The sequence below is a fragment of the Mustela lutreola genome, chromosome 1 (genome assembly GCF_030435805.1).
Source record: "Mustela lutreola isolate mMusLut2 chromosome 1, mMusLut2.pri, whole genome shotgun sequence".
NCBI classification, from domain to species: domain Eukaryota; kingdom Metazoa; phylum Chordata; class Mammalia; order Carnivora; family Mustelidae; genus Mustela; species Mustela lutreola.
The window spans coordinates 242,694,355-242,718,149 of record NC_081290.1 but is presented as its reverse complement, the minus strand read 5'-3'; the positions used below and the strand labels follow the sequence as shown (position 1 = coordinate 242,718,149).

Sequence of the window (23,795 nt, the reverse complement as noted above, 5' to 3'; positions counted from 1 at the left end):
TTATGTGTTTCTTTGATTTTGTTATTAATTGGTTTATATAGTTGGCTGCTCCCACGTTGGGGGCATAGATATTTAAAATTGTTAAATCTTCTTGTTGGACAGACCCTTTGAGTATGATATAGTGTCCTTCCTCATCTCTTATTACAGTCTTTGGCTTAAAATCTAATTGATCTGATATAAGGATTGCCACTCCTGCTTTCTTCTGATGTCCATTAGCATGGTAAATTCTTTTCCACCCCCTCACTTTAAATCTGGAGGTGTCTTCGGGCTTAAAATGTGTTTCTTGGAGGCAACATATAGATGGGTTTTGTTTTTTTATCCATTCTGATACCCTGTGTCTTTTGACAGGGGCATTTAGCCCATTCACATTCAGGGTAACTATTGAGAGATATGAATTTAGTGCCATTGTATTGCCTGTAAGGTGACTGTTACTGTATATGGTCTCTGTTCCTTTCTGATCTACCACTTGTAGGCTCTCTCTTTGCTTAGAGGACCCCTTTCAATATTTCCTGTAGAGCTGGTTTGGTATTTGCAAATTCTTTCAGTTGTTGTTTGTCCTGGAAGCTTTTAATCTCTCCTTCTATTTTCAATGATAGCCTAGCTGGATATAGTATTCTTGGCTGCATGTTTTTCTCGTTTAGTGCTCTGAAAATATCCTGCCAGCTCTTTCTGGCCTGCCAGGTCTCTGTGGATAAGTCAGCTGCCAATCTAATATTTTTACCATTGTATGTTACAGACTTCTTTTCCCGGGCTGCTTTCAGGATTTTCTCTTTGTCATTGAGACTTGTAAATTTTACTATTATGTGACGGGGTGTGGGCCTATTCTTATTTATTTTGAGGGGCATTCTCTGAACCTCCTGAATTTTGATGCTTGTTCCCTTTGCCATATTGGGGAAATTCTCCCCAATAATTCTCTCCAGTATACCTTCTGCTCCCCTCTCACTTTCTTCTTCTTCTGGAATCCCAATTATTCTAATGTTGTTTCGTCTTATGGTGTCACTTATTTCTCGAATTCTCCCCTCATGGTCCAGTAGCTGTTTGTCCCTCTTTTGATCAGCTTCTTTATTCTCTGTCATTTGGTCTTCTATATCACTAATTCTTTCTTCTGCCTCATTTATCCTAGCAGTGAGAGCCTCCATTTTTGATTGCACCTCATTAATAGCTTTTTTGATTTCAACTTGGTTAGATTTTAGTTCTTTTATTTCTCCAGAAAGGGCTTTTATATCTCTCGAGAGGGTTTCTCTAATATCTTCCATGCCTTTTTCGAGCCCGGCTAGAACCTTGAGAATTGTCATTCTGAACTCTAGATCTGACATATTACCGATGTCTGTATTGATTAGGTCCCTAGCCTTCGGTACTGCCTCTTGTTCTTTTTTTTGTGGTGAATTTTTACGTCTTGTCATTTTGTCCAGATAAGAGTAAATGAAGGGGCAAGTAAAATACTAAAAGGGTGGCAACAACCCCAGGAAAATATGCTTTAGCCAAATTAGAAGAGATCCAAAATCGTGAGTGGGGAGAAAGGGGATAAAAAGAGGTTCAAAAAGGAAGAAAGAAAAAAGAAAAAAAAAAAAGAAAAGAATTTTTTTTAAAAAAGAAAACACCTAAGAAAAATGTAAAAAAAAATATATATATATTAGATAAACTAGTAAAAAATCGTTAAAAAAGAAAAAGGTAACAGTTAAAAAAAAAAAAAAATTTTACCCGAAGGCGAGAAAAAAAAAAAAAAAATGAAAAAGAAAAAATTAAATTAACTGCAAGACTAAAAAAAATCACAGGAAAAAAGCCATGAGTTCCGTGCTTGGCTTTCTCCTCCTCTGGAATTCTGCTGCTCTCCTTGGTATTGAAACCGCACTCCTTGGTAGGTGAACTTGGTCTCGGCTGGATTTCTTGTTGATCTTCTGGGGGAGGGGCCTGTTGTAGTGATTCTCAAGTGTCTTTGCCCCAGGCGGAATTACACCGCCCTCACCCGGGGCCGGGGTGAGTAATCCGCTCGGGTTTGCTTTCAGGAGCTTTTGTTCCCTGAGCGCTTTCCGTAGAGTTCCAGAGGACGGGAATACAAATGGCGGCCTCCTGGTCTCCGGCCCGGAGGAGCCGAGAGCCCAGGGCCCCACTCCTCAGTGCGCCCTCAGAGAACAGCGCCCAGTTACTCCCGTCTGCCTGACCTCCGGCCGCGCTCCGAGCTCACCGAGCCTGCGACCGGTTCAAGGTAACACGGAGCTGCGAGCTTACTGTCGGCTCTGTCTCTGTAGCCGGCTTTCCCGTTCCAATACCCGCAAGCTCTGCGACACTCAGACACCCCCGATCCTTCTGTGACCCTGCGGGACCTGAGGCCACGCTGACCCCGCGTGGGCTTCGCCCCGGTTTAGCCTCTGGAGCGATGTCCCTCCGCGGAACAGACTTTTAAAAGTCCTGATTTTGTGCACGGTTGCTCCGCCGCTTGCCGGGAGCCGGCCCCTCCCCCCGGGGTCTATCTTCCCGTCGCTTTGGATTCACTTCTCCGCCGGTCCTACCTTTCAGAAAGTGGTTGTTTTTCTGTTTCCAGAATTGCTGTTCTTCTTCTCTTCGATCTGCCGATGGATTTTCAGGTGTTTGCAATCTTTAGATAAGCTATCTAGCTGATCTCCGGCTAGCTGAAGCAGTCTCAGCTTGCTACTTCTCCGCCATCTTGACTCCTCCCCCCTATCTTCTAGTTATTTTTGTAGGTTCTCCGTTCCTTTCTTCTTGCTCTCTTGTCACTGATGACTTTATTCAGTGTTACACTTGGATTCTTTTCTCTTTATTTTTTATCTAAGAGAGGTTTTTGGCTTTTGGTTACCATGAGGTTTATATATAGTAGCCTATGTAGACAGTAGTCACTATTAAGGTGATGGTCATTTAAGCTTCAGTATTTTCTAAAAAACTTCATTTTTACTCCTTTCCCTCCATTTATGTATATGATGTCATATTTTACATCTTTTTGAGTCCCTTAAATATTTCTAAAGATATAATTGGTTTTATAGTTCTTGTCTTTTAGTCTTCATACCAGCTTTACTCCCTTTAGTGTATGTCTGCTTTTATCAGTAAAATTTTTTCTTTTCCTAATTTTAAAAATTCCCAATTATGGCCTTCTCCACTTAAGGAAGTCCCTTTAACATAAGGCCAGTTTAGTGGTGATAATTCTCTTTTAATGTCTGGAAACTATTTCTCCTTCTGTTCTGAATGACAACTTTGCTGGGTAGCGTATTCTTGGTTGGAGGTTTTCTCTTTTCATCAGTTTGAATATAGCATGCCACTCTCTTCGGGCCTGAAAAGTTTCTGCTGAAAAATTAGCTCGATAGCCTTATGGGTTTTCCTTTGTGTGTAACTGTTCACTTTTCTCTTGCTGCTTTTAAGATTCTCTCTTTATCATTTTGCCATTTTAATTACTATGTGTTTTGGTGTAGATCGCCTTGGGCACGTTCCTGTTGGTGTTCTCTTTGTTTCCTGGACCTGGATGTCTGGTTTCTTCCCCAGTTAGGGAAGTTTTCAGCTGTTATTTCTTGAAATAATTTTTGCCCCCATGTCTCTCTTTTCTCCTTTTGGAACCCCTATCATGCAGATGTTGTTATTCTTTTTTTTTTTTTTTTTAAAGATTTTATTTATTTATTTGTCAGGCATAGAGGGAGAGCGAGCGAGTGAGCACAGGCAGACAGAGAGGCAGGCAGAGGCAGAGGGAGAAGCAGGCTCCCTGCCGAGCAAGGAGCCCGATGTGGGACTCGATCCCAGGACCCTGGGATCATGACCTGAGCCGAAGGCAGCCGCTTAACCAACTGAGCCACCCAGGCGTCCCAGATGTTGTTATTCTTGATGATGAAGAGTTCTCTTAACATATCCTCATTTTCTACAATTCTTTTTTCCTTTTGTTGTTCATATTGAGTGCTTTCTACTACCCTGTCTTCCAGATTACTGGTCCATTTTTCTGCATCCTCTACTGTTGATTCCTTCTAAGGTATTTTTCCTTTGTTGTTATTCAGCTCTGCTTAGTTATTTTTCATATTTTGTGTCTTTTTATTTTTATTTTTATTTTTTTGAAGTTCTCAGTGAGTTCATTCACTCTTTTCTCAAGTTCAGTGAGTAGTTTAGGACCACTACTTTAAACTCTTTTATCAAGTAAATTGCTTTTCTTCATCTTGTTTAGCTGTTTTTCTGGAGGTTTGTTTTTTTCTTTTGTTTGGATCATATTCCTTTTATTCTGTCTGACTCTCTGTGTTTCTTACTAGGTATTAGGTAGGTTAGGTATGCTCCTGGTCTTAAAAATAGTGGTCTTCTATAGAATGCATCCTGTGGTGTTCAGTAGCAGAATCCCTCCAGTCACCAGAAACAAGTAGTCCACATGTGTCTTCCATGTGCGCCGTGTATGCTCTCCTGATGCAACTGCTGTGGGCACATTGGTGAGCAACACTTGCCCCTGGCAAGGCTGGTTGCAGCTACTGTGGGTATGATGGTGTGTGGGACTAGCTCCCCTCTCCCTGGGGAGAGAGTTGCTCTAGAAGGGCACCTGTCAGGAATCTGGGGCTGCCACACCTGGGGGCAGGAGCTGCTTTAAAGATAAAACATGGATGGAGAGTGTCAGAACTGGTTTTTACAACTGTCCATCTAGCTAGGCTGAAGGAGGGCAAGAAAAATGATACCTGCCAGCACCTCCATTCCCAGAGAAAGCTCCTGCAGATATCTACCTCACTCTGGCACACATCTTAAATTAAATAACTCTCCTTGATGTACACCCCAGGCACTTTTCAAACTCCTACTTCTGTGCTGGGTCTCGGTCAAGTGATACAGTGTGTTGGCCATTTAAGAGCACAGACTTGGCCTCCTATCCCCCCCCCCCCCACCATGTTAAACCCCAGCAATTTTCAAAGCCAGACATTATGGGAACTTCATTGTATAGGCCCCCAAGGCCAGAGGTGCCAGATTTGGGTCTTGACCTCCTTACTCCTCAGGGAGGACCTCTAGTGCCTGTAATATCCCTCCCAAATGTAGGTCACTACTGTTCCAGGGGTTTGGTTCCCTTCCATGTCTCTTCTGTCCTTCTCAATGTGGCCTTCTCTTTAAGCTCTTAGTTGTAGAGAGCTTCTCTGCTAGTCTCAATGTTGTTTTCAGAGAGGGCTGTATTACATATTAATTGTTGCTTTAATGTGTCTATCAGAGGAGGTGAGCTCAGGAGTCTTCTACTCTGCCATCTTCCTCTCTCCTTTCCATCTTGGGGCTTTTAAAGCCACATAAGTAGTGTGAATCCTAGCCCTAAATCTGTGTGGGTACAGACATTTGATAAAGAATTATCAAGGGGAGATTTTTTGTTGTTCCACACACATCCAAGGCTGAGACATTTATCCTTACTATCTGTGGGACAAGATTTTCTAGTTTACCACTGAAATTGTTGCCGTTCAGAGACTCCTGGCTAACCCCTGGGTCTCTGATCCAGCTCTTCCAGGCTTTTTTCTCTTGACCCTGTATGAATGACCTATTAAACCTTAGGCTATAGGCCATTAGGAATTAGTACTTATCTTACTGGATTTATATGTCCTTTTTGGCATCAGAAAAATCTCCTTCCCTTCCACACCAATTTAGCCATGCAATACAAAAACATATTTTTAAATTCTTATGTAGATTTTTAAAGCATGCCAAGAGGAGTTGTCTGAACACCCAGTTAGCCATAATGTTGAACACTAAAATCTATTTTCTTCTCTTATTAAATAGTATATCCAAAATATAATGGTAGTGAGAGCCATCATCTCTGACTTGTTCCTAATACCATATCTTTGACATGTCAAGGATATTCACTGTTAATTTTATTTAATACATTCACTGTTAGTTTCCATCTTTATATAGTTTCCTTTTCTTATGGTTTCACTTGGGATAGCTGTTAAAATGTATCAAGGGTTATCTGACATTTGATAGATTATATAACTCTTGAACTTTTTAAATAAGATTGATAATATACAAACACAGAAAAAAATTCAAGCTATGAAACTTAAGTCCCTTCTTCCCAGAGTAGTCCCAAGTTCCCTGGTTCCATTCTACAGAGAGTTAATTGTGACAATTACTGAGATGTTCTCTACATACCCAAGCATGAGATGTGCCCCTCAACTCACACACACAGTAAACTATATGCACAGTTCCACACTTTCACTTAATAAGAAACTTTAGAGAGCTTCTCTACTGCTTACAAATAAAAGAATAAAAAGAAAAATACTGCCATCCAGCTTGCAGCCAGAAAATACCTCCTCCAGTTTAAGAATAGCAGTACACATTTTTTGCAAGTATTCTAGAATCAAGGACTGTTTTAGTGGGAAGACCTTAGAGCATGCTGTCCAAAAGAACTTACTGCTATGAGACAGATATTCATTTCTGCCCCATCCAAATAGTCACTAGACACACGTGGCTCTCAAGGACTTGAAGTGTAGCTGGTAGGAGTAAATACATTTTTACTTTTTCTTTTCTTTTTTTTTTAAGATTTTATTTATTTATTTGGCAGAGAGAAAGATCACAAGTAGGCAGAGAGGCAGGCTGAGAGAGAGAGAGAGAAGGAAACAAGCTCCCTGCTGAGCAGAGAGCCCAGTGTGGGACTTGATCCCAGGACCCTGGGATCATGACCTGAGCCGAAGGCAGAGGCTTTAACCCACTGAGCCACCCAGGTGCCCCCTTCATTTTTACTTTTGATTACTTTTAATAGCTACATGTGGCTAGTGGTACTGTATTAGCTAAGTTGAAAGGTTGTAGAGGCCATCCTCCTGGTTTTACAGAAGTGTGATCTGAGCTGTAGAGAAATGTAGTGGTAGAATCAAGATTGGAACTTAGTTCTCCCATCCTTCTCTTCATTTCTCTTAGCACGGCTTAGCATGGCTTCCACTTCAGCCTATACACTTTGGGGTATGGGCACATGACTGTCAAAACCAGTATGATCAGACCCTTCCAGATGTTGCTCCTCCTGGGATTCAAGGGGTCATCCCCATTCAACATGCACCAGTTTCCTTCGGCTGCTTATTCCTTACTTCACTAGGTTTTCTTGAAGCCTTTCTCCAACTATACAGCTCCCCCTCTAGTATGAGATCATCATTACCTCACAAGGAGGTACTTTGCTGGGACTTCCTCCACTTCCTCTACTGCTCCTAGGTCACCTCCAAAAACCCCATTTCTGATCATGTCACTTAGCTCACAAGCCATCAGCAGTTACCACTGCCTACCCACACAAGGCAGTCTCAAATTCTTTGTTCAGGGTTCTCTATAATGCAGACTCTTCTCCTTTCTCTAAATTTTTTAAAAATTTAAATTAGGCCACATAGAGTACTTCATTAGTTTCCGATATAATGTTCAGTGATTCAACACTCAGTGCTCATCACACCATGTGCCCTCCTTAATGCCCTCATTTTAGAATGGCTTTTGGATTTCTAGAAAAGCCAAAATTATAGCTCAGATAGTTCCTGCACATCCCAAATCCAGTTTCACCCACTGACATCGTCTTACATTACTATGGTACATTTGTTACAACTCCTGAACTGACTGTTGCATAGGACTATTAACTCCGTATGTTGAGTTTCACTAGTTTTTTCCAAATGTTCTTTTTCTGTTCACGCTTACTCATCATTGTCACCTTTAGCATTTAACTTTTACTTCTTTGAGGGGGTTGTAAATACGTGAATTATTCAGTGAGGAAGAGCTGTCCCTTTCCTCTCATTTATTTAGCTGTTTATAACAATATGAGCTTAAGGATATTGATTTTGCACTTTGGACTAGAATCCAATACTACTGTCATTTATGTTTGTGCTCATATTATTCCACCATTAGCCCCTGGGCTGTTTTAGGTCAGTCCTGAATACTCCCGGCATGCCACCCACAGACACATGTATTTCCTTAGCAACTCTTTTTGGCACTGCAACGTGCTCCAGTCCTCAAGTTTGCCAATTCTCCACATACCCTGGTTTCCATTATTGTAGAATGGTGCAGGAAATCAAGATCTGGGTCTCGTCTGTGTCAGCCACACGTCCCACACAACCGATTTTGATGACCACCTACCCATGCACTCCTTGTCTGCACAACCCTCTCCCTCCACTCACGCCAAAATCAACAGGGGCTTACCAGCAACACTGGGCTGTGCTGATTAAAATGTTCTATTCCTTCTACACTTGGTTGAAATTCTCCTTCCACAAGACCCCATTCAAAATGCCCTCCTCTTTCATGGCACTTTTCCTCAATGACTCCATACCCTACAGCCCTGTACTACCAGGTACTGTGTCACAGCCTCAGTGACACAGCAACACATGAGCTTTTCTATCCCCAAACTCAGCAGTTAGCATGTAGCAAAGGAAATGGTTGTTCCTTAATGACTATTAATTGACAAGAGTAAGGGCAGTGTAAGATGTGCTCTCCAGGCTCTATCAGGGACAAAGACACACACACACACTCTCAAGTGAAACAAAAAATCCTTCTGCGTTTTCCCTTCCCTTCCCCTATGATCCTCATTTCTCAAATGAAACAAGCTGAAACCAGAGAGGGAGACAAATCATGAGAGACTCTTAATCTCAGGAAACAAACTGAGGGTCACTGGAGTGGAGGGGGGTGGGAGGGATGGGGTGGCTGCGTGATGGACATTGGGGAGGGTATGTGCTATGGTGAGCACCGTGAACTCTGTAAGACTGATGAATCACAGACCTGTACCCCTGAAGCAAATAATACATTAGATGTTAATAAGAAATATTAAAAAAACAAAACAAAAAGCCCTCCTGCAGAACCTTTATGCCCAAGGCACTCTTCTCCATCTCATGCTTGAAGATCTCCTGTTTACCATCTGCTATTGGGAAAACCAGGAGGGAGAGCCTTATGACTTTCATCCCTCAAAACAGGCAAGGACATACACATGTTTAAAGATAAGAATCAGTTAAATAAAACATATCCTAAGGAAACTCACAGGGCTCTCTCCCAAGTCAGGAAAGCTTATGTTCACATGCAAGGATTATCTCGCACGGGCATTTTTCTAGGATCCTTCATCTCCTGCCTCTCTCGGTCCTGTCTACCTCCTAGGTGCTGGGGATGCAAATCCAGCAAGCTTCTGTCCTGAGGTGTGGGAAGAGCCGGAGCTGTTGGTGTGAGAGACAAGAGAGGGAGGGGGAAGCATCGTAAAGGGGCAGACCCGGGTGACCAGCATCTGCGTTCCCGCTGGCAGCCACATCAAGGGTACAGAGAGACAGCCAGGCACAGGAGGAGCAGGCCCTCAGGCAGACGTGTACCTTCTCGTCTTCCTGGATGATGTGGACGCTCCTTCCCAGGGCTCCCTTGCTCATCTCCAGATGGGTGTCCAGCACATGGTCCATTTCCATCTCCGACCCTAAAGCTCTCTTGCCCAAGAGCTTCTCCAGCAGGAATACTACCTGGAGGCTTTTAATTCTTACACAGGCAGTCCTCACCCACTGGGGGACAGTGCCTCTGCTTCTCTATCCTGGGAAGGACGACGTGAGGTGTGGCCACCTGTTTTCTCAGAGGGAAAACCATGGGTCTGAAAGCTGGGGACAAAGGGAGCTGCTGTCCATATGAATGTACCCTCAAACGGGCCTGTCTCTTCCCCTCTTAGGTTGCCCACCTGATTATTTTCTGAGATCACCTCTCATATACACTTCCTCCATCCATGTCCTTGTCCTAGCATCTGCTTTCAGGAAAACCTAAATAAGGAACTCCTGCTAGGGCAAGACCCAGGGAACAGAGGCTGCTGGCCTAGGCAGCTCAGAAAGAAGGACTGGGTGAAGGTATGTCAGGACAATCTCCTAGACATGCCTGGGGTCTCTGAGAAAGACAAGCAGGGCAGACAGTGCTGTGGAGCAGGGGGAGGATCTGACTGCGCAGGGGGACCCAGGTATGAGCCCCCCTGTCATTTCAGGGATGCTCATCTATTTGGGCTTTCAGCAAGACCATAAAATACAGCCTTTTGCCAAAAAATTCTTGCGTCCAGATCGTGGTCACGTCTAGGTTCTGAGTCCTTGCCCTGAGAAGTCTCAAGCTTATTTCCTGGATTCCCGATCCATACCTTGCTCCTGAAATGTCACTTGCTCAGCACATTGGGGTTCCTGGAGGTCCCTGTGGCATTTCCACTTTCCTCTACGTGCCAGTGTTCTATAGCCAGTTTCCCAATCCCAACCTCAGCCCCTCCTACTCCCATGCCCAGCCCCAGGACAATTTGAAAGTGGATTTCTGGAAATGATCATGCCGGATTCACCTTTGTACTCCCAGGTCATGGTTCTCTACCTACGTATAGATGTCTATGTGTGCTACAGAGAGCAAGTTAAAAACACTCAGATGCCCAGATCCTGATTTCTAAATACCATTCTCTAATAAAAGAAATCAGAGCTCTGTGGAGAAATGGCTGATTCGAGGGCCAGAGTAAGTAAAACATAAGATGAGTCCGGCCATCTCATGATGCCAGAAGGTAAGGAAGTGCTAAGAAAAAAACCACGGGGTGGTATGTTCAAAGGAGCCAGAGGCCAACCTGAATGAGCTTCCAGTGGTCAAAGGCTGGAGGTACAGGAGCCAAAAACAAGTACTAGTGGATTATAATCTAAAGTATAAAATAAGCACCCTTGTGTCCATACTGATAAATACTGAATAAACAGGAAAAGTTGCCTTTATTCCCCATTTACTTAACAGAAAGATTCTAATTAATAAATGTGGAAGGAATGTGTGCATCTGGGTGGCTCAGTCAGCTAAGCAATTCTCAATTTTGGCTCAGGTTGTGATCTTGAGGTTATGAGATCAAGTCCTGCATCAGGCTCATGGTGGGTATGGAGCCTGCTTAAGATTTTCTCTCTCGGGGCACCTGGGTGGCTCAGTGGATTAAAGCCTCTGCCTTTGGCTCGGGTCATGATCCCAGGATCCTGGGATTGAGCCCCACATGGGGGCTCTCTGCTCAGCGGGGAGCCTGCTTCCCTTCCTCTCTCTGCCTGCCTCTGCCTGCTTGTGATCTGTCAAATAAATAAATAAAATCTTTAAAAAAAAAAAAAGATTCTCCCTCTGCCCCTCACTTCCCCACTCTTCTGCACATGTGCTCTAAAAAAATTAAATGAATGAATGTAGAAGGAATGAAGAAAGCAGAAAATCTCCATTGGACCAATCACAGTAATAATCAAGGCAGATAAGATCTACCACTTAAAATCAGCAGGGAAAATTTAAGGAAAAACAAGATATTTGCATAATTTTAAAATCATCTCTCCACCCCTAAATACATGAACCACTAAGAGAAAAATAGTAACTTCACAATCAAGAACTCAGACAGACACCCCCTTAACCAAATGATCAGGGTTAACTCACCAGTAATAAGACAGAAGGCTAACAGCAAGCCTTCCCTGATCCGATACACTTGAGAGGGACTGTCATGTCTGCGGTATTCCCTGAAATACGTAACCTTCCTCTGATCTTCAGAAAACATCAGACAGACCCAGGTTGGGAGCCACTCTACAAAATAATCAGTCCTTTTCCCAAAGTGTCAAGGTCACGAGAGACAGGAAAGGTAAAGACTGCCACAGCTTGGAGGGGACAAAACGAACTAACGTGGTGTGCGATCCTGGATCAGATTCTAGAGCTGCAAAAGGACACGGATGTAAAAAACTGGTGAAATCTAAATAAATTCTGTAACTTATTTAAGCACCATGCTGAGGTTGATTTCTGAGTTCTGGCCCTTGTACGGTGGTCTGGTAAGACATTTGCGTTAGAGGGAGCCATGCAGGGGGTCGGGGGGTCGGGAGCTCTGCATTCTCTCTGCAACTCTAAGTCTAAAACTAGTTCAAAATAAAAGTAAAACCAAACCAAACCAAACCAAAAAACCCCACTGACAAATGTCCTATGAAGTGTTAAGACAAATAGTAAAATATAAAGAGGATATGGAAGCCCTTAGAAGGCTACCAGGGCAGGAGGCAGCACGCCACAGATGAAAGGCTTTTTGGAGCCAGAGAAGCCACTGTGGCAGCAGTGGGGCTGCAAAGTCATGTAGAAAGTTCCACTGACCTAGCACGTAGGGAGCCGGTACTTTCAAGTGCTTCACACATCCGACCTCGCTGAGAAATGGGATTTCTACCTGGGAGTCCGGTTGTCACCATTTGTGACCAACAGACTATAAGGGATGAAAGAGAAGGAGCAAGAGAGGAGGACTCCCAGGTTTTTAATCTGAACAACGGGCTATGAGGTCGTGACACCATCCACCCCTCGGGAAAGGAGAATGGCTTTGGGGGGGTGGGGGAAGAGAAGCAGCTCCGTTTGGGGCAGGCTGGTTCCGAGGGGCCTGGATGACACCCAGGTGGGCATGACTGGAGGCAGAGGGACGCCTTCCAGCCTCAGAGAGGGATCCTCAGAGAGGTGACAGCTGGACCAGAGAAGCAGATGAAACACCCAGGAAGTGGATGTGAGAGAAAGAGGGGAGGGGGCCACGCATGGAAGACTGAGGAGTTCCCACCATTATGCAGAGATGAAAAGCATATCAAGAAGCTGGGGGAACTGGGGTGTATGGGAAGCCGCAGAGAACCAGGGGGCCATGAGATCCCGGGAGCCCCCATGCTGGGGGACGAGGGTGAGGCGTTCGGGAGTGTCAGAGGCCATAGCATAGGAGGTTATCAGAATCGATACTGGGGGCCTCAGAAGGGACGGCCGGGGCAGAGGTTGGGGTGGGACCCAGCTTGTCCCTCAGCGGGGAACGAATGTTCAGTGGTAGGGAAGCAGACACAGTAGCAAATGTTCTTTTGAGAAAGTTGCTGAAAAAGAGGAAGATAGATAGAAAAACAGAGGGGAGGTCGAGGTTGGAGGGGTCACTCCTCCCAGGCACCCCCGATGCATATTTTAACCTGTAAACTCGTTCTCTCCACCCGGGTAGCCTGCCTGGAGCTTTTCAATATGGCTGCCCAGCCATCTGCCTACAAAGGGTCTAAACCTAGGTTGACAAGAGTAGCATGACCCCTTCAACAGGAAGGTCAAGGTCTGAAATAATCCAATGTGACTGCTCCATGCCTGACATGGAGGCATGACACGGACATGACATTGGGTGGTTCTGGAACCACGTTCCATCACTCTGTGGCCATGTTCCCCCCTTGCCTTGAAAGCCCTACACAGAGCATTTCCAGGCACTTCCAGAAATCTGCTGGGGGAGTTAAAAGCAGCAGTCACTGAAAGAGACGCTCAGTTGAGGCTCTCGGCTTTTCAACACGGACACGTGCCAAGCCTTTTCTTTTCTGTATTCAGTTGCATTTACAAGCCTTTAAATATTAACACTCACTGATATTGATGTTTGAGGAACAAATCAGTCTAGCTTCCTAGAAATGACCAGATTTTGTATCATTCATTCATTCAATACACAGCGATTATGTGCCCGTTACAAGTCATGGGCACAGTACTAGCACTGGAGATGCCAGGATTCATACGTACGATGTGGTGTTCCTACCCTTCAGGAGCCCACGGACCTTTCCCTGAATAACACAGAACGTCAGAAAAGAAAGGCAGGTGTATTACGTACACATTGGTATGTGTGCATGTGCATCCCCAGGGGAACACAGAAGGTGCATGACCATCACTTCCAGATGTGACTGTTGGAGGTACCAGAGGCAGACACGCTCTACGGAGTTCCGAGATTAGAGGATGAACCGTAAAGGTTTGCCCTGCTGGGGAGAGGGAGAAGAGCCCGAGGCGGGAGGAACAGCATGGGCGTGAGCATGGAGATGTGAACAGGTGCGGTGTGTGTAATAATGCAACACTGGTAGTCATGAAAATAATAAAACCAGTACTCGTGAAAATGATGAGAGACATTGCTGGGGCACTCACTGCGTGTCAGGCACAATCCTAAGCACTTTCTGTTGCACAAGCCACATGTGTGAGCGTGTCCAGACGTGAGGCTGAAAAGACAGTGGGGAGTCAGCCAGAGGAGACGTCTGAATGCGGTGCTACAGGGCCCGCCTGGGTCCCCCCGGGGAAGGGGAGAGCAAGAACTGGAAAGACTACCCCTGGGTTTCGAGAAGGTTCCTCCTTGTGTGCCGTGGGTGTGGGCTGGGGGCAGTGAGCTGGGAGGCACTGAGCTGAGGCCGGAGGCTGTTTCAGGAGCTCAGACAAGTGAAAACGGGCGGGAGAGTAGATGCAGGAGACAATGTGCGCAAGAAGAAACGAGCCCTGGAGGCCCCCCATGTATCTGGGGTTTGCAAGAAAGAGGGCAAGAAACACCAGTGGGAAAGTAGATGAGCTCAGCGTGAGGTACACATGAGGGCGGCAGGGAATGAAAGTCTAGAACTCAAAGCAGAGGTTTGGACGAGAGAGGAACTGGGGAACAGCTGAGGAAAAGTCCGAATTCATTCAGGCTGAATTTGGCCTTTCAACACAAAAATCTCCCCTGAATTCGCCTTTCTCCCCCTGGAGGAATTATATTTCCACAGCAACACTGAGAATGGGCACACACCTCCCCAGAGACAACACATCTGGACATGCAGAGGCCCAGGCTCCCACTTATGTGCCCCTGACCCTAGAGAGGGCTACACAGAGGTGTACACAAACGGGTCCACAGCTCCTGGAAGTATACATACGTGCACACACACACACACATACATATAGGTCTACACATACACACATGCGCACACACCCATAGGTGACAGAGGTATGTACAAACGTGCTTAACCCCCACACATGTAAACAGACCTACAGAGGCCATCCTGCACAGTTTCCTAGAGGGTATAAAGCATGTTTTCTAGGACACAGTGGAGTTTTTTTTTTTTCATCTACAGAGCTCATGGCCTTCAACTGCTAGGGGGAGCAGCCCCATCTGGTCATTGACCTCCCTCTGCAATTCATTCCTGCAAAACAGATTCCAGGAGGATACCTCCAGGCTCCACTGGTCTGTCATCCCACACTGTGCACAGTCCTAGCCCACCACCTGGGAGGTGCTGTGAGCTGAGAACGGCTCCTCGGGAGGAGTCGGGGACCAGCCACCTGCCGATCCAAGCTCTCCACCGCAACCTTCCACCCCCTTCTCACCAAAGAGCTTCTGCAGGACTTGTCCGTCATATAAATCTTCAGCCAGATCTTTCACGATGATTCTTTCTCCGACGAGTACGTCATTAATCCAGTCAATTAATACCTATGGGGAGGGAGACCAAAAAAGAGAAGGGTCATGGGAATTTTCTCGAAGATCAGCTTTCTTATCCTGGGTCATTAAAATCGAAATGAACTTCAGATCTGGAACGCAGCAGAACCGTCCAGGTGACACAGTATGTAGGCAGAGTGCTGTGAGCCCTCAGGGCCCAGTTACTCTTCTGGCATTAAGCACTTCCAGTGCTGGTGACTTCAGTGTCCCTGTTGATATCTTTCGGCCCCTTACCATTCCTTACCCCAATGGAAAGCAACATTCACCTAGTGTTCAGCTGTGTAGCTTACACCAGGCAATGGTATGTGCTTTGGAACATTACACAAACTGGGGTGAGTGACCCACTAACTGACATGTGTACCCCCACCATCTACGAATCTAATGCAGGCTAGTTCCTGCTCTGAGCCTCTGATGGCCCACCTCTAAAATGGAGGAGGAAAAGACCTCCCACTTGAGGTAGCAGAAAAAAATCACCAAGGGCAAGGGCCAAATGTTCAGTAAAGGTACATTTTATGAATAAATAAAGCTCGTATTACTCATGATGACATTTGGCCAGGGGTTATTCCCCCCCCTACGTTCAGGAGGGGAGATCAGACACAGAAGTGAACATAGCTGCCAAGGTCACGTTGCCGACCGTGGACAGAGACAGCAACCGAACTCTCGTCTATCCGCCTCAGAGGGACTGTTCTCCTAGCCCAAGCCACCTCTCTGTGAGGCCAGGGCTGTCTCCTCTCTCTCAGCAGCTGTCTCCTCTCTCCACATCAAGCACCGAGAGGAGCCATTCCACGGGCCTCTCATTTAGTTAATCAGCACAACACCCACGAGAGGGAGGGGGCATTTGTTTGCTTTTTCAGGTAAGGAAACAGAAGCTTGCTCAAGTCCACTACCTTTCACTTTGAAATTTTTCAGCTCATGTGTTTTGTGTTTATTATTTATATATAGTAAAATTAACTCATTTTAAAGATCCAGCATGGTGCGTTTTGGTCATTGGATATAGTTGTGCAGCCAGCACCACCACAACCGAGATGCAGAGCTGTTCGCTCAGCAGAGGAAGGTTGGGCTCTTTGCCCTCAGTCCCCTTCCCTGATGACAGGCCTCAGGCAACCACCATAATTTTGCATAAATGGAATCACACAGAACATCCCCTTTTGGGCTTGACATCTTTGACTTAGCAGAAATCGACTGTCTTTATCACAGGGGCAGTAGCTGGACTGGGCTTCCTTACCTGTGGGGAGCCTGGGGCCTTCATAGAATGTTGTTCTGTATTGCTCTCCCGTTGGTAGCAGCTTCCCTCCTTACCCTTCCCCCCGCCCCGCCCTCTAGCCATCCCCCAACAATCCCCCACCCACGCACCCACCCAGCATTTATAAACACCTGCTCCATGTCACAGTCTGTGTTGGATCCTGGGGTACAATGATGCAAAAAGAAGTGGTTTCTAACCTCAAGAAGCTCATCATTTAGAAAAGGAGACAGACAAGTGTCTAAGTAGTAGCAACTAGTCATTGCACGGTGACTCTAAGGGGACAGTCTGAGGTTGAACAAGCAGCTAGAGCATGAGACCCCAAATGCCCGCCCCCAGGAGCAGGGGCTTCAACCTTCAGCTGGTAGGAATCCACACACAGGGTCTGAGCAGGAAAACGATAGACCTGGTTCGCATTTTGCACGAACCACTTTGGCATCCAGTGCCTTTTGTCCTGTTTTGAATGCAGCTTGGAGAAGCTGAAGAAGAAAAGCACAGGATGGGGAAGCCAAAGGGGGAGGCATGAACATTTTCCAGGGGACGACCACAGGCCAGCCCCTGCCGCCAGGCACAGTGTACATGATGTAATTCAATTTATTCCCTTCTGTTTGAATTCCATCCCCTCTACTCAGCTGTGACCATACACAAACCACTGGCTTTTCCACGACTCACTTTCCTCACCTGTAAGTGGGGATGATAGGAAGTCCTATTTTGCAGGGTGCCTTTGAGGGGCCTTGGGACAAGCAGTGGAAAGACTGTGTGAACGCGAAGATCGTGGCAAATATGAGCTCATTTGCACTAACTTCTCTGGCACCTGGGATCAACACCATTTATCGGGCAGCTGCCGTGTGCCACTTCTGTTAAATTGGAGATGTCCACCTATGGGACCACGAGCTGCCCATGACTTTCAAGTCACTGTGCAGTGGCTCCCGTGAGTGCCTGCCCAGAGCAGGGGGTCTACAGATGCCTGTTGAGCCGGGGGGTGCAGCTGATGCCCCTCCTAATTTCTTCTTACCTTCATTAGTTCTTGCAGTTTGGGGTCGCTGCGAGAGTTTGGGTCCACCATTGTTCGCACTTCATTCTCCTCTTTAAAAGGAAAAGACAGTCAGTGGGGGGTGGCTTTATCTGAAGGCATTAGGGTAACCCAGAAAACAAGAGACCCAGTTACCCAGCATGGTGTCCTCCGGGTCCAGCTCGAAGGGGATCGGGCTGAGGGGCAGATTGATGGCGTTCATGCCTTCCTCCTGAAGTTCCGATACTGCAAGAAGAAGACAGTCGGAGTCACACTGCAGCCCGCCGAGGACAGGGAGGAGCTCCCTTACAAACGTGTTCGGGACGGACATTAATACGACCACAAAGGTTAGCCTACAGCTGTTACTCAGCCTGCAACAGAGTCCCTGCCTTTCTTTGCGAAGAGGACCAAGTAGCTCCCTTCAGGTCACCTCTGCAGACTGTCACCTCACTCCCGTTCCTTGGGGCAACAGGGAGGCCTCTGCCTGCTTCCAGACGTCATCTCAGGATAAACGCAAGTAGGGTGGGCACTCACATCTTTCTTTGGTTTCTGCCTGCCACCTCCTGCCTGCCCCTCCTCCCAGGGCTTTCTATCGCTGCAGAGTAGGTGCCCAGTAATTGTCTGGGTGAACAAGGTCACCAAGCCGTAAGCCATTTCAACCCTCGGCACAGGTCTCCTCATACTCCTCTCCTTATTTGGCTTCCCTAACTATTTTTCTGATTATCTTCCCTTCCCTTTTCCCAAGTATTTTTTGGATTATGCTACCTTCTCTTTTCCCTCCACCTCACCCCAGCTGCTGCTCTAGGACACCTCAGTCTGGCCTCTTTTTAGGCTCTGGTCTGTCCCTTCAGCTCTAATGAGTAGGTGCCCCTGGCGCCAGGCATCTCCTCGCTTAGGCCCATTTCCTCAGCTGAATGTCAAGAGCCCGACTGGAAGGGTGGCCAGCGAGTCCTTCTCGCAGTTTTCAAATCCTAGAAATCTACAATTCCACTTTCCTCAAGGAAAACAAAAAGAGGTCAATGGCCACTGAAGACTTATAGCCTACTCTCCTCGCCATGTGCCCACTGTCCCCCCTCCCCATGAAGCCTCAGTGAAAAACAAATCCCTACTATAAAACCACTGAGGGGCGCTTGCTAAGCACTGACCTTGGATCACCTACTAAAATCAAAACCTACGAAATCTCCTCACCTCTATTCACTTCCAGTTTGGAGAATTACTTTTCACCAATGAAGCCCCAAAAGACCATTTTCTCTAATGGTACTGGTCACCAAAGGGTTCTCAAAGAGCTAATACGGCAGCAGTGATCAGCCTTAATAAAAGCAATGTCCCATCTCTCCATTTCATTTCTTTTTTTTTTTTTTTTTATGGACTCTGGCCTCCCTGATGGCCAGTTGCAAGAACCCTTAAGCACAAGGCAGCCACTTACAAAGAGTTCTTTCATATTCGCACACTCACTGATGTTTGCAGTTGGATTGGGGACGAGATTGCCTAACAAAGACAGTGAAACACACTCTACCCCAAAGAGACACAACTTGCATTATGAAGCTGGTATTTAGTCCTGTTGCTGTGGGCTCTTGACATTCACACGGGAGATCAGCCAGTCACGGTCTTGAATCTGCAAATTTGCAAATTAATAGACACCCACCACTCTACATAATTCCCCTCATCAAACATAACTGAAAGACATAAGCCACACCTTCAAGGCTAAAATGGTTCTAGTAAGCATCGGTTCATGTTTGCTTTCCAGTGAAAAACAAAACGGACTCGCGCAGTATCATGAGACTCCTACGATTTCCTCCAATGTTCCTCCTCAGACAGGCAGTGTGCTTTCTTTTCCAGGCTGTTTCTGACAAAGGAGGAAGGTTTCCACTACTGAACAAGCATTACTGTGCAAGCAGAAGTCAAGTCACGCTTAAATGTGGGTGCGAGGCTGGGTGTACTGGCAGGTAGAGACACTAGCTCCTGCCCAGGACCTTCTCTACCTACACTACCGACCCCCCAGGTCTACACTGTCAGTACAGTAGCTACCAGCCACACGCAGCTGTTCACATTTAAATGAATTAAGAATTCGGTTTCTTCGTTGTACCAATCACACTGCAAGCACCCAGTGGACCAAGCACGGCTAGTGGCTACCATCTGGACATCACAGATGTCATGATGTCCTTCATTACAGGAAATTCAGTTGGATGGCATTGCCCTAGTGGCTGATGTCCACATTTAATCTCCAGACAAGGCCTGACCCTGAACTCCAGGCTTTCCCCAGGTCTCCTCTTTTGTCTGTTTATAGAGATCTCAAAGGTATCCACACACAACATGATTGTCAACACCCTCACCCCCACCATAACAAACACTAAAAGGAGACCGCTGTTTCCCAGCTCTTCTCTTCTTCAGTAAATGGCACCGCCATTCATACAATGGTTTAAGCCAAAATCTAAAAAATCACCCTTAACTTCTCCTTCCTCATGTTTTGCATCTAATATGCTGGCAAGTTTTTTGGGCTCCACCTCTAAACCAGGATCCAATGCCAACCACTTCTCACCATCTCCACCACCCCATCCTGGTTCAGGCCACCAGTATCTTTCACCTGGACAACAAGAACCAGCTTACAACTGGTCTGCTGCTTTGCGATGCATTTTCCCGCAGCACAGTCAGAATGATCCATAAGGATGTAAATAGCATCATCCACTCTCCTGCGTTAAGCCCTCCTGTGGCTTCCCCTCATACTCAGAATGAAGCTCCAGCTCCTTCCTAACACCCACAAGGCCCTCTGAGTAGCCCCCTGCTCCCTCTCATCTTTTATTTTCTTCAGAGCACTCACCACATCCTGAAATAATCATTATTCATGTGTCTGTTGTCTGTCCCCCATGTAGCCAGAAAATAAACTATGGGAAAGCTGGCACTTTTTTCTCTTTTGTTCACAATTTGATTCCCCAAAGAGGAGCCAGAGTGCCTACATTCAAATCCATGATCTCCTAGCTCTGACCTTGGGCAAGTTCATTGACTTCTTATACCTTAGTTTCCCCATCTGCAGAATGGGAGTGATAATATTACCCACCTCCTAGGGTTTTGAGAAGGTTAAATGAGTTCATATAGATCAAGCACTTAGGAGAGTGCCCGGTGTTTGGTAGGAATTCTGTGAATACACTATGGGAGGGGGCTCAGTCAACTGAGATCTGAATCGTGATTTCAGCTCAGGTCATGATTGAGATGGAGCCTCGTGTGGGGCTCTGCTCTCCGTGGGGCGTCTGCTTCTGTCTCTCTGCTCTCTCTTTCTCTCTCGCTCACTCGCTCTCCCTCTGCCCCTCCCCCTGCTTACAGGTACATGCTCTCTCTAAAATAAATCTTTCAAACAATTTTTAAAAACCTATTTGTTGAGTCAATGAAAAACCCAAACTGTTAAGACCACCATTTGCACGGGTTATGCCTTGAGCCAGAATTTGCCAGAACAGTGTGGTAGATGCAAAGAAGGATTCTAGCTTGTTCTCTGGGAATAACAACAACAACAACAACACAAACAAAAAAACATTTTGGCCTGACCCTGTGTGCGCATGTGTGTGCATATGTGTATGCTTCTATTTTGTGAGGAGAGAAAAGCCGCATCTGTTCCAAGCCTGTTGTATGGCCTGAGCCAACCTGTGAATATAGAGATATTTACACCTCTCCAAATGCGAGTAGAAATGTACTATCTGCAGCAAGGACTCCTAAAAGGTGAGTCTGAACAGGATCTTTTTTTTTTTTTTTTTAATGTGTACATCATTGTTAAAATGTTTTCCGATGAAAAATCCCCAGTCAGAAACACTCCCCTCCGCCCTGCCTCTTTAATTCACTCACAGAGACATAACAAACCCTACAAGAAAGGCTGAGATATGTTTGCAATTGGAAATGTTTTGTGTTGTTTTTTTTTTTTTCAGGAAATGATTCGGTACAGGAACATCATTCCCATCCCATTAACTGCTGACTCGGAGCCAACTGTTTGTAAAAGTGAGTGTGCAAACTGCCCTGTTCAGGCCTGGCCCCTGCCCCATGGGGCCCGCATTAGCGGCCACTTTCCCAAAACAGCCCGCGTCTGCTTTGGAGGCTTCCTTTCTATTAAGCCCAAGCAGGACCCAGCAGAAGTCCCTCGCCCATCTCTGTACTCTGAAAGAGAAAAGAGCTGCAATTGAATTTCTCTGGCACAGACTAGGAATATGATGTTTATCCCTTGAACCTCCTCTAACAACCTAAAACTGGGGCTGAATGTGCGGCCCTCGGTGTCTCGCAGTGCCATTAGTCATAACTTAATAAACAGATTAAGTGCCCAGCTGAAGGTCGAGCTCGGGAGAGCAGGGTGATTGCCTCAACTCCTGCCTGATGTGCTCGCCTTTAGAGAGGGGGCTTTGGCTTTTCCGGGAAAGGCAGGCTGGCTCTGGGTCCAGTGGTGCTGCGGGGAAAGTACATGGATGGGCTTTGGAGTCTAACAGCGCTGGATTTGAATCCTACTTCTATTTTTATCAGCGGTGGGATCTTACATAAATGATCTAACCTCCCTGAAATTCAGAATAAAACAATTCTCTGTAAAACAACGTCGTAGCTGACACTGCTGGTTTCCTCGCTAATATTTGATTTGACTCTATTTCCCTGCTGAGCGAACCCTCATTTTGTTCCAGGGTATACTCCTCCCTCCTAAGTTCCAGGGGAGATCCTGAATGGCGTAAGCTAATCACGATAATCTTAATCCCCCTGATAGTGACTGACTCAAGCATGGCCAAATGATACAACGAATTGAGAGAGAAATTTTCTAGAAGCTTCTGACAGTAGTTTTCCTCCATTTTAAAGAGAGGTCCAAAGAAGGGAAGGTATCCTTCTCATCATTATTACATCAGGATGTTATGCCTGGAATTGCTGCAGCCATTCTGTAATCACGAGGTAAGTTAGCCCAAATCCAAAGAAGAAACTAATATGCTAAGATTGGCAGAGAAGAAAGAAAGGGGTTCTTGTTGATACTGTTAAGCCACCATCCCTGGAGCCACTCTAGCTTTATGTGTCTTGTTATAAGAGAGATAATAAGCTCCCTTAGTGTTTAAGCTGGTGGAGTTGGCATTTTCTGGGGCTTGGAGCTCAAACTCCCTAATTAATACACAGGGCACCAGGATTATAAAGTTGATAGATGAATAGCGTAGGTCTACAATGAATGGTAATGTTCCTTTCCTTTTTACCATGAGAAACAGAAGAGCTGCAGGCATCTCTTGTACTTCAGAATACACACAGGGAGTCAAGAATACCACAGAGAAAACAACCATGGAAAGAAGAATGGACAGAGGTTTCTAAAATTACAAAAAGGGTCCATTTAGGCAAAGCCAGTAATTTCATTCGCTCAACTAGTAAACATTACTAGGCACCTCTTCTGAAGTCGATCTGGTGCCAGCACTGGGAATACATGCCTGAGAATTGGACAGGGATCTGCCTTAATCTGCTCACAGATGGTGGGAGGGGCAGACACATCAACACAACAAGCGTGATGCTGCCCATAGGGGTAAGCGCCACATGACTGCGGGGCTGCGGGAGCTCAGGCAGAACGAGGGTAGCTCTGGATGGAGGACTGGGGAGGATTCCTAGAAAGGGCAAATTTGAGTCAGACTTCGAAAAATAGCAATTTTCATTTGACACAGGGGCCCCAAGAAAGGCACACCTTCTGTAAAAAAAGATCAAGGTGTGGAAAAACAGGGTAGGTGTTGAGAGTGATGATTATGCCTGATCACTGGGAAGAGGGGCGGGGAGCAGAGAAAGGGGAAGGAATCGAGAAGCAAACAGGTAAGTGAGCTCTAACGTGTCAGGGGTCATGAATTCTTCTGTTCCCCAGCATCCCCTGGACTATGCTCGCTGGGTCTATAGACAAAACAGCAACCAAACCAAACCAAACTGAACATACCAAGGGAGCGCAAGAGAATAGCTAGAACGTTCTTTCTCCTTCAGTGCAAGTGGGCACCACAGTGAGATATTTGGGCTGCTCTAGATCCTTATCAGGACTCTGAGGATTAATATCTGGCCCTTCTGAAAACTAGTAAAGCTCTCTTAATTCCTAAATGGATCAAGGGCCCCCACAGACGTTCTTGGCAGCAAGACAACTGACTTGATAATGGTCTGGTCAGCAAGCCCTAACAATTTTTGTCTATGTGAAAAATCAGCCTGAAAGAACATCAATTAAAACACTAGAGCTGGGGCACCTGGGTGGTTCAGTGGGTTAAAGCCTCTGCCTTCGGCTCAGGTCATGATCCTAGGGTCCTGGGATCGAGCCCTACATCAGGCTCTCTGCTTAGCAGGGAGCCTGATTTCTTCTCTCTCTGACTGCCTCTCTACCCGCTTATAATCTCTGTCAAATAAATAAATAAAATCTTTAAAATAAAATAAAAATAAAACACTAGAGCTAACATCATACTTAATGGGGAGAAAACAAA

General features: G+C 46.0%; 1 protein-coding gene across 2 annotated transcripts in view; it reads right to left on the bottom strand.

The window, feature by feature from the left end:
- Positions 1-23,795, bottom strand: part of PARVA (parvin alpha) — a 179,456-nt gene that overhangs the window by 59,430 nt on the left and 96,231 nt on the right. For both annotated transcript variants that reach the window (XM_059136445.1, XM_059136453.1), the window contains exons 2-4: positions 17,518-17,607; positions 17,365-17,435; positions 15,001-15,103 (exon numbers count right to left, since the gene is read on the bottom strand). In XM_059136445.1, coding sequence (XP_058992428.1) covers positions 15,001-15,103; positions 17,365-17,435; positions 17,518-17,607 — 264 coding nt within the window. The remainder of the gene's footprint in view (positions 1-15,000; positions 15,104-17,364; positions 17,436-17,517; positions 17,608-23,795) is intronic.